This window comes from Mytilus edulis, chromosome 5 (assembly GCF_963676685.1).
Source record: "Mytilus edulis chromosome 5, xbMytEdul2.2, whole genome shotgun sequence".
NCBI lineage: Eukaryota > Metazoa > Mollusca > Bivalvia > Mytilida > Mytilidae > Mytilus > Mytilus edulis.
Genome location: NC_092348.1, coordinates 62,905,414 through 62,923,888, shown reverse-complemented (window position 1 = coordinate 62,923,888; position 18,475 = coordinate 62,905,414). Strand labels below are relative to the sequence as shown.

At 30.5% G+C, this 18,475-nt stretch overlaps 1 protein-coding gene across 2 annotated transcripts; it reads left to right on the top strand.

The window, feature by feature from the left end:
- Positions 1-23: 23 nt before the first annotated feature.
- LOC139524165 (GDNF-inducible zinc finger protein 1-like) lies at positions 24-13,716 on the top strand. 2 transcript variants are annotated; one of them, XM_071318777.1, is made up of 11 exons: positions 28-161; positions 4,120-5,385; positions 6,021-6,242; positions 6,973-7,115; positions 8,014-8,087; positions 8,751-8,840; positions 9,167-9,264; positions 9,672-9,908; positions 10,184-12,269; positions 12,538-13,105; positions 13,417-13,716. In XM_071318777.1, exons 2-9 carry the CDS (start codon positions 4,135-4,137, stop codon positions 11,183-11,185), a joined length of 3,117 nt encoding a protein of 1,038 aa, XP_071174878.1. In that variant the 5' UTR covers positions 28-161; positions 4,120-4,134; the 3' UTR covers positions 11,186-12,269; positions 12,538-13,105; positions 13,417-13,716. The 2 variants fall into 2 exon arrangements, with proteins under 2 accessions (XP_071174877.1, XP_071174878.1); XM_071318776.1 differs by having other exon boundaries at positions 24-161; positions 12,538-13,716.
- The last annotated feature ends 4,759 nt before the right edge of the window (positions 13,717-18,475 follow it).

Sequence of the window (18,475 nt, the reverse complement as noted above, 5' to 3'; positions counted from 1 at the left end):
GAGTTAAGTGAAATTCTAAACTCGGACCAATGCCGGAAATGTCGTTTGAAGATAAACATCATGAACATGAAGTTTACAATGATAGTTATATTGTTGCTGTTGAATTCTTTCTGTAACGATTGAATTTGATACAATATCAAACATTTATATTTTATATCAAGGTTTGTACTGAATGTTTGAATATTGTTCATAATCCCTTGTAAACAGTGTAAACAGAAAAAATATATAAACACTAAAAAAAAGTAACAACACTAACTAATGTAACTTATTGACAATAAACCTTACACAAAACTATGAAAGAGATAGAACTTGGATATATGATACAGCTACCAATAATATCAGGACTGAAATTAGCAAAAAAATAAAGTGTGATCTGTTATTTCTAGACCTAGAATGAATGCAGATAATAATCGAACTTAATAAATTGGGGGTTAAGATTGGTTAAAGTAACTTAAACATCTAGTATTAGTAACCACTGTCTGTCCTGGACGTCTTATTTTTAGTCCAATTTTGTGCGTATGAACACTGAGCACTGCAGAATCACAAATTGGCCAAATAGGCACATACATGTAGGCTTGAAATATCATGTTTTATACTAATCCAGTCAATCGTCATAGCAGTCACAGTCCTAAATAAAGTAATAATAATTCTGATTTTATATTAGATTTGAATTCTGTAAAGTAATTTTGATGTTCTGTGGTAAATTTCAGCAGTTTTGTTGTTATTTGGGTAGTCCAAATAATTATGACGTCTTAAAAGGCTATTATAATTTTTTTCTTTGACGCCTTACTGTCGAAGTCATAATGATTTAGACTATAATTTGGGTAGCTCTGTGTTATGTTTTGAGTGTTCTGTGGTAAAAAGATTCTGCAATATCATTTCTGAATTTTTTCACAAAGAAACATATATTAAATACATGAAATATTTACCACTTTTGTTGTACAAATGTTAATATTCTTAAAATTAGAAATGTACTCACTACGTATACAGTCAATATTGTCTTACTAGAAAAACTGTCATGACTGTGTAGATTTATAAATCATATATCAGTTAAAGTTGATCCTCGATGGTTAAATTACATTAAATTTTATTTATGTATATTTCACACATGCAAAATATGTTGTAATGTATAATTTCATCCCAAAAATTATTATCGATGTTATTTAATTAATGAGAATAAAGATCTCTCTCTATTAATAATATTTTTATATTTACAAAATATACCATTGTTTGGATTCTAGTGTCCACCTGAATTATCAGAATATATTTATATAAGGTAATTCAATTAATTGTATTTGATGTCTCAGGTGTGAAAACTTACATGTCATGTTAATTGGCTTGATTGGTGATTACAAAAAATGTCAAAATTGGTTAATCTAATTAAATTTTAGTCCTTTAATCATGTTAATTGTGTGGGTGAACTTGCTACAGTCATGACAGTCAATATTAAATTTGGACTAAAATAAATAGAGTCCATATGACAAATGTATGATGTAAATGCTTCATATACCAGTTTTTCTATATAAAGTTTTAGTTCTACGATATCTAAATGCATACCAAATTTGGTAAAAATCAGAAGTATTGTCAAATGATTAAAGAATGTTCACAAAAATCCAAAAACAGTCATCGAACTTGAACTTTTTGACAATTAAAAAGACACACTTATAATATATATATAAGTCAACTCAAATATTGCTGTCTAATATCAACTTCTGATCTATTCATTTTTGCTATTTGAAACTTTTTGGTAGCCCATAACACAGTATTGTATAAGTTATATGGTTCGCTACTGACCCCCCTACAGATCCATAGAGGATTTTATTCACCCTCTATGGATACATAGGGGGCCAGTGGTTAACCGTATAACGAATTTATCGCACGCTGGACTTTTTCTGCTGCGTTTTGTTGAAAAACAAACAATGAAACACAACAATATTAATAGATGACATCACTATTAACGCGTCATGAACCCTCATTAATATTTACTTAACCCCTACCGTCTCATAGGGGTCACCACGTGACGGCGTTAAACCAATCACATTGTGATAATTTACCTGTGGTGCAATAATTTTATTTATAACTCCAATAGAGAAAACTTTTGATGTACAAACATTAGTTAAGTTTAATGTTTTTGATGTACAAACATTAGTTAAGTTTAATGTTTTTGATGTACAAACATTAGTTAAGTTTAAATAATTAAGATATATATCAGTTTAACCAAGGACGTATATAAGTTATACGTCCTTGGTTTAACCAATTTCTTTAATCACTTTAATTCTCTAGTTTAAATATTTGCTTACAACAACTTAAATGAAATGTCACATTAACCATTTTGGTTAAGTTATAAATAGTAACAACTTTTAACATTCTTGTAAGATTAATAAAAAAGCGATAAAAAAACCTGACAAACAAAATTGATTTAACAAATAATAACGTACAACATAATCATGGTTATGCATCTAAACATAAATTTCAAAAATTAATAAAAAATTGCAAAAATAAAATGAAAATGTATCTAAAATATAAATGTCACAAATATAAATAATCTTTGTATATTATGGTTTTTTAGAACATACTCACCCCTTCTCGTCCAATGAAAAGTCAGTTTTTTCTCCTCTAATTTTCATAGTACATGGTTTTCCATGCACTATGAAATGCTATACATGAATGACTTTTCATTGTCAGTTAATTATGAAAGTGAACTCTTAATAACTGCACTAATGAAGTGTACAATCCCCTGAGACATTTTTCTTCTTGGGGAAAAGACCTATATTGATTAAAGACAAAAGAGCAAAGATTAAAACAAAAACATTTTGAATTTTGCAAATTTTCATACATTTTTTAATGGTACACATATATAGAATCAACAAAAAATAATAGGGTAAGGATGTAGGTGAAAAAATATTTATTTAATTCATAATCGTCATTTGAGGGTGTTTTTTTTCCCCAAGAAAACAATGCCAGACTGCTGACATATAAAGCAAAAGATTTTTTTTCCCGGAGAATACATTTAAATTTATCAATAAATGTAAGCATTTAATTGTGAATGGTCGCTTTTTAAAATAAAAAAATCTCAATATATATATAAACTTGTATTAAATTTTACCTGAAGCAGAAGAAAAATAATTTATCCTTTTGGTCATCACAAACTATGTCAGTGCTATTTCATTCCATCCATTGAAATGATGAAAACCTATGTTTTACAATTAGTTCATTATAAAAAGTGAACTCTTGTTTAGGTTTGAATAGTACAATGGGAAAGGATAATTTTGTATGGTCACTCGAAAGTGTGAATATGTTCTAAATTGGTCAGACAATACTTGGTCATGTTTTATGAAGATTTAAGCCCTCGGCTTCGCCTTGGGCTTAAATCTTCATAGAACATGACCAAGTATTGTTTAACCTATAAATAATATCTAGTTTTATTTTTTATATGATCCTTAATAATACAGGATTCTCACTAAAGGCGAGTCCATGAGTCCTGGACTCACCTTTTTCAAAACTGGTGAGTCCACAGATGCATCAATATTGAAATATTTTGTATAAACTAAACACAGTTAAACACAATATCATCATTTTATAGCAAAAGTTTAAAAGTGATCTGCATTTAATGTCATTTCATTGCTCTGTTAGGAAATGGAGACTAAAATATTACATTATATTGCAATAAAATATCTTCTTCTTGGACTCGCCATGGGCAAAAATGACGAGTCCCTGGACTCGCCTTCAAAAATCCTTAGCGAAAACCCTGTCCTTATTGGCCATTCAGTTCGGGGCGAAACAATCATGACAATAGAGGGCAGAACCTAAATAGAAAAAAAAAATTATTTGAATAACAAATGTCAAATTATAAAAAGAATAAACAATAACACAATATTAATGTCTGAAGTATTAATATTTCAAAGTTCTGGTGTAAATTTTGGGTGTTCTGCTATATTCTGTGATGTTTTGTGGTATTTTGTGGTGTTTTGTGGTATTCTGAGGTGTTCTATGGTATTCTGTGGTGTTCTGTGGTAAAAAGACGTTCATCAATTTAAAAACAAATATTTTATTGTAAAAACATCTATGTGTCAAAGTTTTTTCTTATGTCATGTTTAAAATAAAATAAAATCTTTTCAGATTACGTCTAAGAAAATGGCATTGACAACCTTAAGTGTTCCGTCCATGATGTGTGGTGTATCTGAAACTCTATATCAGTTCCAGCAAGAGCGTTACTTATGTGACGTGCTTATCTTCACATCAGATGGATACATACCTGCACACAGAGTTGTACTGGTAGCTGCTAGTAAACATTTCAGGGAGATTGAATCTAGCAGGAATATTCATACAACTCCAGAAGCTAATTTTTATCTTACAAAAGAGAAAAGTGAAGATATGCAAAAAATTGTTCAGCTGATATACACAGGTGAATTGAATATATCGGGAGATAATATGACAAGAATTCATAACTTGTGTTTGACCCTTGCTTTAGATGATGCAGTTAAAGAATGTGAATCTTTCATAAAATTAATTGAAACCAGTGACAATATGTGTATGGAACAAGATGAAGAAGAAAATAACAAACAAGAATCAAAAACTGAAGAAAAAGATTTAAGTTTAAAGCAGTTAGAAGAAGAAGTTATTGATCAGTTAGAAGAGTCAAGGTCAAATAATAATAATGTTACTATGGTTACAAAGGTTGATGCTGCTAAACAAAAAGAAAAAGATAGTAGCAGCTCAGATGTATCTACCAACTGTCACATTGATGTTGCTATGGTAACAAATGATATAAACATTGACAAGAAATCAAAATCTAAAGGACAGAAGAGTAAAAATAAAAAGTCTGAAGTTTTTGAAAATAATAATCAGGAACAAAAAGCAGAAGAGACTAATATAAATGAAAAGATGATTAATTGTGCCTTATGCAAAGAAAAATTTCTAGACAAGAAACTGCTGTTAGAACACAGAAGGAAAAAACATCAAAATAAAAGAAAACCCATGCATACAAAAAGATATATTCCAAGTCCAAATGACTCTCTAACAGATAACGAAGACCAAGACCAACTAGAGGAAAATTTATCCAACAATACTTTGTCTGAAAAAACTGATGAAGAAGAGGTTTTGTCTACAAGGCAGGGTACAAAGAGAAGAGCAGCAGACAGGTTAAATAAACAGAGGAAGGCGGGAAAATTTGTATGTAGACTCTGCAAAGATGAATTTTCAAATAATGAGTTATTACAAGAACATCGTAAATTGATTCATCCTGGTGGCAAACGTGAGAATTTAACATGTACGTTATGTGACAAAGTGTTGAGCACATGGCTTAATCTGATAGAACACAAATATAAGAAACATAACATTGGATATGATGTAGAAAAGTATCAGGTCCTCATGTGTGATATGCCTGTAAGTTTATATATTTGTGATTACCCCTGGTATAAGTTTTAATGCCCATCTAGTATCCCCCCTCTTTTATAGATGTATACACAGATTTGATAAAGAAGTTGTATAATATTTCATAAAAATGGTGATATATTATTTAGTAAGATATTGTAATACTTCAGTAATTATATAAATTTTTGGTATTAGACGTCATGAACGTGTTTACATTGAAATTCAAAAATCACTTTTTTTTCAAGGGGAACGGTCCTTTAAGACAGAACTTTACTTTTATGGCAAACTCTCTGACTCTAAAGTATAAATACTTGTACAAGATTTTTTTTTAAAGACATTCAAAATGATCATGAAACTTCATGATTTTTGGACAAAAGACAATAATCATGGATATAAACAATTAAGATATATATATATATATATATAAGAGCTACATCATGTACATGTATGTAAAAATCTATTTTTTTCCCTCTCAAATTCTTCATGTTCTTAACCCATGTGAAAAAATGCAGAATATTAAATATTTTTTCAGTGAAGTTTCAAGTAATGTCATCTCATGTGTTTAACTTACATATATATATATGACATAATTAATAATATATGATATGAATACTGAATGCAGAGTAAATTTGAATGATCATTTTCAGAATTGCGATTTTTCAACAATTGTTGAATACAAGATGAGGACCCATTACAGTGACGTACATGGAGAAGTTGGATCGTACGTGTGTGAACTGTGTAATAAAGGATGTAAATCTGCTCCTCAGCTCAAATACCACATGAAAACAGTTCACCCAGATGATAAAACACAAATGCATTACAAGTGTAATGAATGCAGTAAAACATTCAGACATTCATGTAATTTGAAGGCAAGTTTTATACATAATCCATACACATTTAGTTTACATGTCATTTATGAATAAAATGGAGGATGGAACAGGGTATATGCCAAAGAGACAACAACCCAATCAAAAAGCAGGAAACAGCCAAAAGCCACCTATGGGTCTTCAATACAGGTAGAAAATCTCACATCCTTATGGCGGGTAAAGCTGGCCACTAAACAAAACTGTGTACTTGTTTAGTGCAAAATGGATATCACTAAACTCCAAAACATGTATATATAGAAAATAGAGAAAAAATATTGGAAACAGTTGTGGTAGATTTTGTCAACAATTTTAATATGTAAATTTTCAAATAATATCAAAAAGAAGATGTGTTATAATATATGATTGCCAATGACACAACTCTCCACAAGAGATCAAATGATACAGAAATTAACAATTATAGGTCATCTTACAGCCTTCAACAATGAGCAAAGCACATACCACATAGTCAGCTATAAAAGGCCCCGAAATGACAAATGTAAAACAATTCAAAAGAGAAAACTAGCAGGCCTATTTATGTACAAAAAATAAATGAAAAACAAATATGTAAGATACATGTATGTTACCCATCAACAAACAACAACCACTGATCGAATTACAGGCTCCTAACTTGGGACAGGCACATACATACAGAATGTGGTAAACAGGTTTCTCAGATTTAGTAAAACAGAATCATCTTTAATTTCAATGATTAATTAATATTTTTTACTTTCAGAAACACATAGATTACGTTCATTTGAAGATATCAGATAAAAAGTACTTATGTCATTTGTGTACTTATAAATGTATGAGTAAAACTGACTTAAACAACCACCTGCTGAAGATACATGATATACCATTGCCAAAATCTTGTAAAGTGTAAGTATGCTCATTTTTAACATTACCTAAACATATTTTTCTTAAGAATCTTTAGACTGTAAGGTCAAATCCTTTTTTTATTTAAATTTGAAATGTCTGTTCAATAATGAACTTATGAATAAACAAACTGTTTACTTAAGTCCATTTCCTTGTAAAGATTTGAAATGTATACTATGAAAGCTCAATTTATGAATAATCTAAACAAAAAATGTTTACTGGAAGGAAACTTCTATTTTGTTGAACATTTAAGTTTGTGGTTAACCTTTAAACTTTAACAACAAAATCCACTTACAGCAGAATGCATTGAATGTGTAGATAACAGTAGAATCTTTGGTTAGCTTGCTTGTTAGCTAAACCATAGATTCATTATTAAGTTAGGTATACTTCCCTCCTTTTGGAGTAGTCTAGTCCTACAGATAGATTGGTTATATGTCCTACTAGTCTATTCTAAAAGGAGGATAGTTTACCTAACCTTATAATGACTTCACGGTTCAGTTAGCAAGCAAGCTAACCAAAGATATTACCTTTACCTACACACTAAATGTATTCTGCTGTAATTTGTAGTACTGTAAATTCAGAAATTATTGCGATTTTGTCACTTGAGACTAAAATGCGATTTTAATTTTTGCGATCTTGAGAAAAAGCCAGTTTATATAAAAATTTACAAAATGTGAGTTTGAATTATTGCGATTATAACACTGTCACATTTTTCGCAATAATAAAAACATCGCAATAATTTCTGAAATTACAGTAATCCTAATCATGCTAATGTTGAGCTTGTTCCCCAAAAAAATAGAGCCGTTGAAAACATTTGTATGCCTAATTGGTTTGTAAGAAAACTATAATTTTTACAATTTTAAAACTTCAAAAATTAATATTTAAAAGTTTATATTTACAGTTATAAGTGTGAGAAATGTGATTACTTTACACTGACCAGATCTTGTTATGACAGACATCAACAGTTGCATCAAGGTAAATTAGCTTGACAGACAGATTATTCTGACTAAATAGTTACACAAGAGTACAGGAGTGAATTCTTATTTTCCCGAATAATTATTTTATTATAGAATTATAATTTGAAGCAAGTTATTTCCCTTGTCAGGAAGTAGAAATGCTTTGCAGCAAACAAGCTAAAAAAAGAGTCAATGATTAGTGGATTTTATTTCCTGTTGATTTCTGGTATTAATTCAGATATACTGTTAGCTGTGAAATCACCACTCCACAAGAGACCAAATGACAAAAATTAACAGCTATTTGTCACAGTACAGCCTTCAACAATGAGCAAAGCCCATACCACATAGTCAGTTTAAAAAAAAACATGCATCTAAGTGCATATCCAACATCCAATGGATTGAGTGTAAAGACATCATAAACAGTCAATGATCTACTAGAAAAAAAGACCTTATGCAATGCCAAGATACTTTTTGAAATCCATGCTAAATTGGGTTTTCACCCAAGAATTTATGGTTCACTAAATAAAACAGGAAATCATATTAAGGAAGGATTCCAACATAAAAATGTATTTTACTACATGTATGCTTTTAATTTTCTGAGCTTCTAGAGAAATAATTTTAATGTTCACTATAGTATTTATATGAAATACATGAGGTAATATCATACTGTTTTCTTCTTCAGAGGATGGTTTACAGAAAAGTTTCATGTGTTCAACGTGTGGTAAAGGATTTTACAACATACAGAATGTTAAAGCTCACGAGAAAAGACACAGTAAGTTAAAAAGATATATAATAAAAAATGGTTTGAAATTTCTGTTGATATATTTGGAGATTGAATCTGTTGAGAATTGTTTGTAGAAAATTGCTTAAAGTACTGTTTTCAGCCATGTATGGTACACATTTTTGTATAATATGCAATCCTTAGATATTTATAAGTGACACTTTAATTTAAATTTTAATTTATTGATTTTGATATTAATTTTTTTCCTCTCATAGTGCTAAAGAAATTTATACATGTTTGTAGACATGAATGTTAAATCTAGTTAAATATTATATGAGAAAATCAAAAAGAGTGTAATAGTTAATTATTTTTTTCAGAATCAGAAATTATGGTGTGTCCATTTGAGGGATGTGGATATTCTACTAAGTTCAAACACACAATGAAGAACCATATAGCAGGAATGCATACACATAAGGTAAAATTACTTACCAATATATAGCAGAAGGCACAAGCCAGTCCTGCTGTCATGATGTATCTGAGGGGTAGGGTCATGACACTCTAAAATAGTTAATATTCAATCTGATTCTTGACTTTGTAAGTCTTAACTGATATTTGTTTTTGTTTTCAGGGGTGGGGTTGTGACAACTTTATAGAAATTTTAGTAGAAAAGGTCTTTCAGAAGATAAACACTAAAGAATAAGTCCTGTCTTCCTTTGAGACCTTTGAAATGTTTCATTCATATTTTTGAGCATAACTATTTTGTACTATATTTACCTGTTTCTTTTGAAAATATGTGTATTGAAAAAAAAATTCTTGCCATATGATAAAGGTATTTTACTGTTTGCAGCATTCTAACATTATTTCATGTATCCTTTTTTCTAGAATCTGAGACCATATCAGTGCCATCTTTGTGAATATTCTTGCAAGTTGAAAGGAAATTTAGACAAACATTTAAGAGGCAAACATGGTGTTGAAGTCATGACTATACCTAAACTTCGACAAAAAGCGATAGAAACTGGAAAAGGATTCAGTGATATTGTATTCCCACCGCGAAACTGTAATGAACTTCCAGCTAAGATTGCTGACAAACATCACTTCCAGACAACTCAGAAATCACAGGTACAATATATTAAGATGTGAAGGCAGGTGTTAATCAGATAAACAGGGAAATCATATGAAAGACCTTGATTTCATAAACTGTTAATATCTTCAGATTTGAAACAAATGCATTATTTGTTAAGACATTTCTATGTGTCCACACTCATATATTTGATTGTTTTAAATTTTACCTCTATAGCTATGATGTAGATTTTTACTTGTTTCATTAATTGTGAATGTATATTTCATTGAATATTTTAGATATTTGTATGTTATGTACTTTTTTGTTGTTGCAGGAATTGCAGGATGTTAGTTTTCCAGAACTTTTGGAAATGGCTAAGCAAGCATCCAGAGAAGCACAGTTAGAAAAATCACGAAATGGTGAAATGATGGATTTGAGTTTAGCAGGAAACCAGTCAACACAAAAAGACAATGACTTATCATACCAAACATCACAAAATCCTACTATTATTGTTGATCTGCAACAATATCAGGAACCAGTCACACCCATTGCTATGGAAACAGAAGGATCAAGTTATCAACAAGAACAAGAAGTTGCCTTATCAAATCTTAATCCAGTACCAATAACTATCCATGCAAATAAACATTCTAAAGATATGATATTTACTCATCCTAACGATTTACTAACTTCCTATGCAGACCAGAATGGGTTATATTTAAATGATCATGCTGATTATTCATCGAGACCATTACCAGCTCACTCACAATTCAATTCAGCAGAATCTTATGCAGCTATGTTGTCATCGTTTCTAAGCAACTCTAAAAATGGAAGTCAACAGTCATTGCCAAGCTTGTTGCCACTCACTGTACAAAATTATCAGTCACATGGCCATGGCCAGAGCCGTCCAATACTGAATCATTTATTGACCCATATGGATGAAGGTGGCTGTTCATCAGTTCAAAGACCAACATCTGTTCCTTCTGAAGAAACAATGGCCTTTACATCACAGTTGCGACCTCATTCAGTGCATTCAGTTGATAATGTGTCCTTTAGGAACACAGCTTACCAAGGTCAAGGTCATTATGATACAAATTTGTCTCCCTCTGATAACTCTGTGCCATATCAACAAGACTCTAGATATTCATCTTCTTTACAACATCAGTCTCCTGATATCCTTATAGATGGAGCCACAAGACATTCTGGGTCAAGGTCACAAAATAATGGACAGTCTCCAGAATTAAACGTCTCTCCAGAAAAATTATCAGACAGGGAAAGTCATAACAGAAATCAAGAGAACTATCAAGATATAGGTCAATTATCATATAATCCGTCATGATAATATATATACGATAACTGTATATACTGTGGATTCATTATTTTTTGTGGTATATCTATGTTTGTGGATTTTTAAGTGAATCACGAATTTCAATACCCAACAAAGTAGGAATATTCTATAAGCTTCTATTTAGACATAGGTAAAACCAATAATCAAATATTCACAAAAAACATGATTTTTCAACAATCCACCAAGATAAGTACCCACAGAATTAAATGAATTCACAGTACACTGTGCAGTCGTTATAAATTGTGGGTTACCAAATTATATGGATTTAAAACATCAACAAAGTACATTTTTTCTATTATGCAGACTTTGGCAAAACGATGAAATCAAATATCCATCAAAATACAATTTTTCCTAATCCACAAACATTGGTATCTACGAAAATAAATGAATCCACAGTATATTTGATATTTTACTGTTCTATTTAGAGGAAGAATGGGTCTTCAAAATGGAGTAATGAAACTAGTCAGTAATAAAAACATTATACAATGTTTTATTCTGTCTTAAACAGATTGATTGTAATTTTCTTGTAACCTCAACTTAAGAATAGGACTAAAAAAAAGGAATACCTAGAAATTTTATTCCAGATAAATAGGAATTTGTATATTTAGGTGACTGAGTGGTCTACAGTAGACACTAGCCTGTCAACACTGAGTTTATGCATTCATTCTCTTCTTATTTCAGGCACATTCAAATGCAATCTTAATTGACTAGGATTGTCAGTTTTCCTACTGAAGTGTTTGTTTGGTTCATTCTAGGCTCTCTGGCTTCTTCGACATCAAGCTTGATGCCATGATATAACCAACAGTGGTGAAAATGGCATTCAACACCAATAATGAATCCGTCATATGTTCTTATCATAATTCAAAATTGAATATTAATTCTTGAGATTTGATCTACTTCATATTCATTCTTTACAACAACAATAGAGCCTCTGCATTTTATTTCCTTCGATGTTCTAGTCCTAGTAAAATGTTCATTTTTACAAGATTATTGTTTTAATTATGTTTGCCTCTAAACTAATCTGCTGAAGTGTACGTTTAGTAGATATTACATGAAATATAATAATATCATACATGTATTACCAATGTTATTTCAACTGATCGGGCGGAGCTTACGTTTTAATTTGCATGAGGACAGTCGATTTAAAAATGTGTGTGATTATGATGATTGCCGTTATAGTTATTACTGATTTCTAATCACCTATCAGTGACCTCAAAGGAATTTACAAAAGATTGACTGGACAATGCATTGGGGAGTGTATCCTAAAACACCTATCTATAGATGGACTGGTTTATTATGAACGAACTGGATAAACTCCGCCCAGTCAAGTGAAATAAATTGAGTAATATATGTGTTTGTTTATATCTTTGTTTAAATTGTTTGTTGATGTTTTTGTTAATTTATACACTTATTTTTCTGCATGTTATCAGACACAGTGGTCGACTAGTCTTTATGCATGTTAGTTGACACAGTTGACCAGTCAGTAGGTCATCAAACTGTATCTGTAATCTTGTGGTAACTTACTCATCTCCAGAACAGAAGTTGATGGGTTACAACCCCATCCATTGTTTAAGCAAAGTCTGGTAGTCTGTGGACTGTTACTTTGTGAACTAGGTATTTTTAAAAAGCTGTCTAAGCCTGTCAGTCTCATACAAAGCAGGGTTTATATACATATCACATTATTATGTTGTTTTTTTTTATTATTTAAAAAAGGAATGAATAGGATGAACATTTTGGACACCACATGAAAAAGAATGTCTGAATTTTTGCTGAGTTTTGCTGAATAGGTTCTGGACCCTAGCTGAATGCATGCTGAACCAAATTTTGGGATCTGAAAACGTGCTGAAGCACCTTTTCCAAATTCTGAACAAATACTGAAAACTTACTGGAATGTTCAGATTTGCTGAAAAAGTGCTGTAACATTTTCTGAAAAGTTCAGACTGTGCTGAAAAATTCAGACATTGCTGAACTGAAGCTGAAAATAATCTGAACTGTTCAGTTATTGCTGAACTCCTCAGACAAACATCTGAAACTATGCTGAAATTTTTGATATCTTTGAACAGTGCTGAATTTTTTAGAACAGCCCTGAAAACTTTCTGAACAGAACTTGCTGGAACGTGCCAAATTCAGGCATTTTTAAGAAAAGGGTTTACTAAATGTGTTCATTAAAATTTCAGCATCGAGTTCAGAAAAAATTCAGAAAAATATTTTCTTGTCAACAGAACATTGCAACTTTTAGATATAAGAAAAGTATTTAAAAAAACATTTAAACATGAATACATGGTATAAATGATGATTAGTACTGTACTGTGCCAAAGATAGTGTGATGGAGTTTTTGTGTATTTGAATATAAAACAATTTGATGTGTTATGGATAGTGTGATACAGTTTGTCACATGTGTATTTAATTACAACTAAATGTAATGTTACAAAAATAATTATTGATGTAATATAGAAAAGGAGCATGAAATCAAAAAAATAATTAGTCAAATTTTTTTAAGGAATATATATGGATATATACTTATTCTTATTCATATTTCGCCTTCGGTCTCAAGTAATGAATTAGCTTTACTTCTCTATGAGGGGTGAAGCTTACATATAATATCTCTGTTTAAAGAAACAAACTATATAACCACCTATAGCTGGCCAGTGACCTTGACCCTAGTATATAAGCACCTGTTCCATAATAACTTGTCATTATTTTTCTAGAGGGTTGAAGTGAACACTTCACATAAGTTCTTTTTAGTTATTTTATTTTTATCTTAAATTTGGCAGAAAGTTATTAAAGTTACATTAACTTGTCTACGATGTACGACAAGTTCTAATGTTATTTTGTTATTTACAAATAATAATTCCTCAATTGTCTACGATGTATGACAATTGTTGATGGAAATGAATTTAAAAATTTCTTGTCTACGATGTATGACAAGTGTTCATGGAAATTAATTAAATATTTTATTGTCTACGATGTATGACAATTTTATATATTCATTAAGTTTTTGCCTAATAGCACATTTGTTACTTAATTCATACTCCTGTTTGTTAAACAGGTAGATATTTAAAAGTTTTTCTATTCATCTGAAGGTCGTGAGTACTTTTCACAATTTACACGTGTTTTACCTGCACAGGTACACATTTTTGTATTACAATGGCTGAATTTGTTTATGCAAATGTATTGTTTTTGCAAGATGTTTAGAATGATGTTTACACTTACAAGGGTGATGGTTATGATTTTCATCACCTCTGGAATGTTTTAGAAATTAAAGATGATAAATTTAATAGGGATACAAGAGGTATTTTGAATAAATCCTCTTCTTAAACAGTTATAAAACCTAGTAGTTTTATAATAGATCATAATGGCATGGCAATTGGAAATAATTGACAAAGCAACAGAACCTGTAAAAAGTAAGTTTTAAAATCTAGTGTTACTTGTATTACTTCAAAATCTACTTGATTTGTGATTGTTTCTAACGAAAGTGCTGTTGAGATTTAGATAGGCATGTATATTGATACATTTACTATTTATTATTAATGTATTAAAGAACCTGTATGAATCATGAGGTTTGAGACAGTTTCACTGCCTTCAACTCTAGCAGAGTTTGTAGAGAAACCTGCTGCTATATTTGAATTTTTGCCATTAGAGGCTTACTTTAATGAAGATTTAGTTCTAAATTTTGATCTTATCTACTGAATTGATACGGTGTATGTACCTCCTTTTGGAGTATGTGCCATGGCTGATGATAGTCCAGCCGGAGTTGAATTTGATACGTCTTTTGATCCTGCATTAAGGTTTTCAGAAGCCTTTAAGGCTTCTTTTAGTGAGATTAATGGTCCATTATCTCATCCTGTTTGTTGAACAGTTTAATCATGATTTTGATAAAATCAGGAATATATAAAGTTCTTAGAGGAAATACTATCACACTGAGAACTGTGACAATCCTAGTGTGTCTAGGATAATTAAAAAATCGAAATGGCAATGCCTAGACAGGCCCACTCTGTGGTTTCAAAGATGCAGGAAACCCAGAGATACTTTATTAAGGGGTTGATCATCACCCCTATTGTTGAGTTTGCTATTTCTTGTTGTAGGAATGAGCCATTGGATCTTGATAATACAAGGATTTTATTGTAAAATTATATTTGTTTGTTTTACCATGGTTTTCTGGTTAAACCCATAGGAGATGCTCAGAAATATTTAGATGATAAAACTTATTTGTAATTCTGTTGTGATAGTTGCTTTATCACATTTCTAGTTATGATTGCAAAAAGCAAACTTAGTGTTTATACAAAGATTCTTAGCAAATTATAGATTCCTTGGAAGAGGTTCCAGGTCTAGCAATTAATTTACTACCAGCTGTTATGGGAAAGGCAATATCAGTTTTTTAACTGCAGAGGCTCTGTTGGTCAACAGGGCGACTATACTACATGTAGTAGGCAATTCCCTTCATTGAGAGGGAGACGTTTCCAAAAAGGGAACAGAGAATCTCAAAGAGGTCACATTTCTCAACCAGTTGCTATATATACAGTAGATAACTTAAATATTATGATTTGGAAAATGTTACTAATGATCTATTGATATTAGATTTATTAAGAAATGGTTATAAAATTATTTTTAATGATGTACCACAAGGTTTATCCTTTTTGAATTAAATACATTTCACCTTTCATAAGGATGAATTAATTTCAGAAGTCCAAAAATTGATAGCTAAGAGAGCTATTTAAAAGGTTGATCGATCAATGGAAAATCAGTTTATTTCCTATATTTTCTTGGTTCCTAAGAAAGATTGGTCTTCAAGGCCTGTATCTATTTGAAAAATTAAAACAAACTAAGTTTGTGGCTTATCAGCATTTGGAGCAGGACCATTTATCTTTTGTTTAGATGTAATTCTTTAGAATAATTATCTATATATATATATATATATATATATAGATAGAGCTAACATCTATAGATCTCACAGATGCATATTTAAGTATCATTTATGTTTATATCACAATTTCCTGATTTATGTGGAAAAGACATTGATATGATATTTATGTTTTTTTGTTTTGGATTGGCTTCTGCATCAAGAGTTTTTACTAAGGTTTTAAAACCTGTCTATGTATTTATGAAATAATGTCACTTGAAGTATATACATGCTATAGTTTATACATTGATGATTTTTTTTATTATGGATCAGAGTTTAGATGATTGTATTGTGAATACAGAAGAAGTGGTGCAAATGCTTGATAAGCTGTGCTTCAGAAAAATTTTGAGAAGTTGGTACTCATTCCTTGGAAGCACATTGTTTTCCTTTGTCTCATTATTGATACTGAGCTATTTAAGTTTTTTCTGACAGATGAGAAATGGTAAAATTATCTCCCTTGGGAAATTCTTTTTAAATAGAATTGTGTAACGGTATTATAGATGTTTTACATCATTTATTGGTCTTGTGATGAATGCTTTTAATGCAGTATCTGTGGCATGCATGGGAATGTTACATTGCAGAAACATGGCGAGAAATAATGTTGAAACACTGTATAGTTGTTACAGTGTTTATTATCATCAATAGGTGAAATTTTTTAACAATTTAAAATCAGAAATTAAAAATTTGATTTATAGACCCATCCAAATAAGTTTTTGGGTTGTACCAGATTCCTCTGACATAAGGATTTGGGATCCAAATTTGAAGAAAATGTTTCTGTTGGTAGACGGAGCTTCTTTAAGAGTATGCACTCATTTCATATAGATTTCATAGTATTGTTGGCTATAATATTCTTCTGGAGAAAAAGTTTTAGTCACAGAGAGTTATACAATCAGAAGATACAATTTCAGTAGCTTTTATTATGCAATAGGAGGTGTAACCTCTTTGTCACTTAACATGCTTACTACAAATATTTCATTATTTGGGCTTGGTGTTCAAGAAAGAACATTTTTATCACAGCTCTTTATATTCCTGGTAAGAAAATTTTTGATGCTTATCATATGTCTAAAAAATTTACAGATTCAAAAGGATGTCAATTGAAAGAAGATATATTTGTTTTGTTGTTATTACGTTTTCATTTTCAATCTGTAGATAATTACTTCGTTGTCTTTTGACCAACAAGCTCCTTTCAGAGATGTTTTTATTTTCATGATCAGAATTATGACCTTATATTTTCCCATCTTTTTCATTTTTGGGGATATTTATAAAGAAAATTATTAGTGATAAAGTTCAGAAGGCTCTTTTGATTATCCTTTTTGGCTTGCTCAGAGTTGGTTTTCTTTGCTAAGACCAATTTTAATTTATTTGCCAGTTAAACTGTTAAGCATAAAAATTAGTAACAATGTTACATACTGAAGATAATGTCTTTCCGTCAGGAAGAGACTTAATTTAACTGTATATTGTAAAAAATTAAAGTGAACCAACACCTGAAGGGTTGATTGTGCAGTAGGGTAAAAACGTGTGTATTATACTCAGAAATCACTTTAATATAAACAGGAGATTTCAGAATCATTTGTAAAATATATTTACACTTCATCTTGGAGACCATGCATCTATAATCAAGCATTATCAATATTTTTTTTGAGAAATTTCATTATTTGGTGTGTTCAATTAGAGAACCAATTCCTTATCACCATCTAAAAAGGATGTTAGTCACGGATTATTGAAATTTTTGTAAAACACAAGCTTTTCATATTCAGCATGTTTAATGTGAATTTTTCTTGGTCTATGTTGAAACAGACTTTATCCTTTAAGAAATAGATTTTACTGAATGTGTTTGTTTACTACATGTATTTGTGGAAGGTTGCTTAAACCTGAATCTGCAATTGAAGAGTTAGATACTCTTTCACTTGGGAGATGAATTTAGCGCTATCTTTTTTAAGTTCTTAATATTCATTGGAGTATTTAACATTGAAACTGTCTTTTATACTTGTGTCTTTATTTGCCTTGACTACATCTGCCTTGAAGTACTATCTTTATCAGCTGTAGATTTACATTCTATGTCTTTCATTCAGAGACATGGCACTTTATTTTTTCATATACATGAGTTTTTGAAAAATACTAGATCTGTTAGTTAGTTTACCTAATGAGGTGATCAAAGGTTTTGATAAACCAAAACTTTGTGTTGATTAAGACAATGATTTATCATGTTTTGTGTACAAAATAGGTGAGAGAATTCATCTAACTCTTTTCGTAAAGTTTAGATAGTTAGAGAGAGTTCTAATTTTATCCGAGGTTTTAAGGTTAACTCATTTGGAGGAACCTCTTCATAAGTGCATTTAGCTTCAGGATGTTCTATTAACGACATTATGGCAACAGTTTTG

Excerpts from the sequence above, each read along its gene's own strand:
- LOC139524165 (XM_071318776.1), top strand. The coding sequence starts at position 4,135 with ATGGCATTGACAACCTTAAGTGTTCCGTCCATGATGTGTGGTGTATCT. Across the intron at positions 6,243-6,972 it reads GACATTCATGTAATTTGAAG|AAACACATAGATTACGTTCA; the intron begins GCAAGTTTTATA and ends TTTTACTTTCAG. Across the intron at positions 8,841-9,166 it reads AGCTCACGAGAAAAGACACA|AATCAGAAATTATGGTGTGT; the intron begins GTAAGTTAAAAA and ends TATTTTTTTCAG.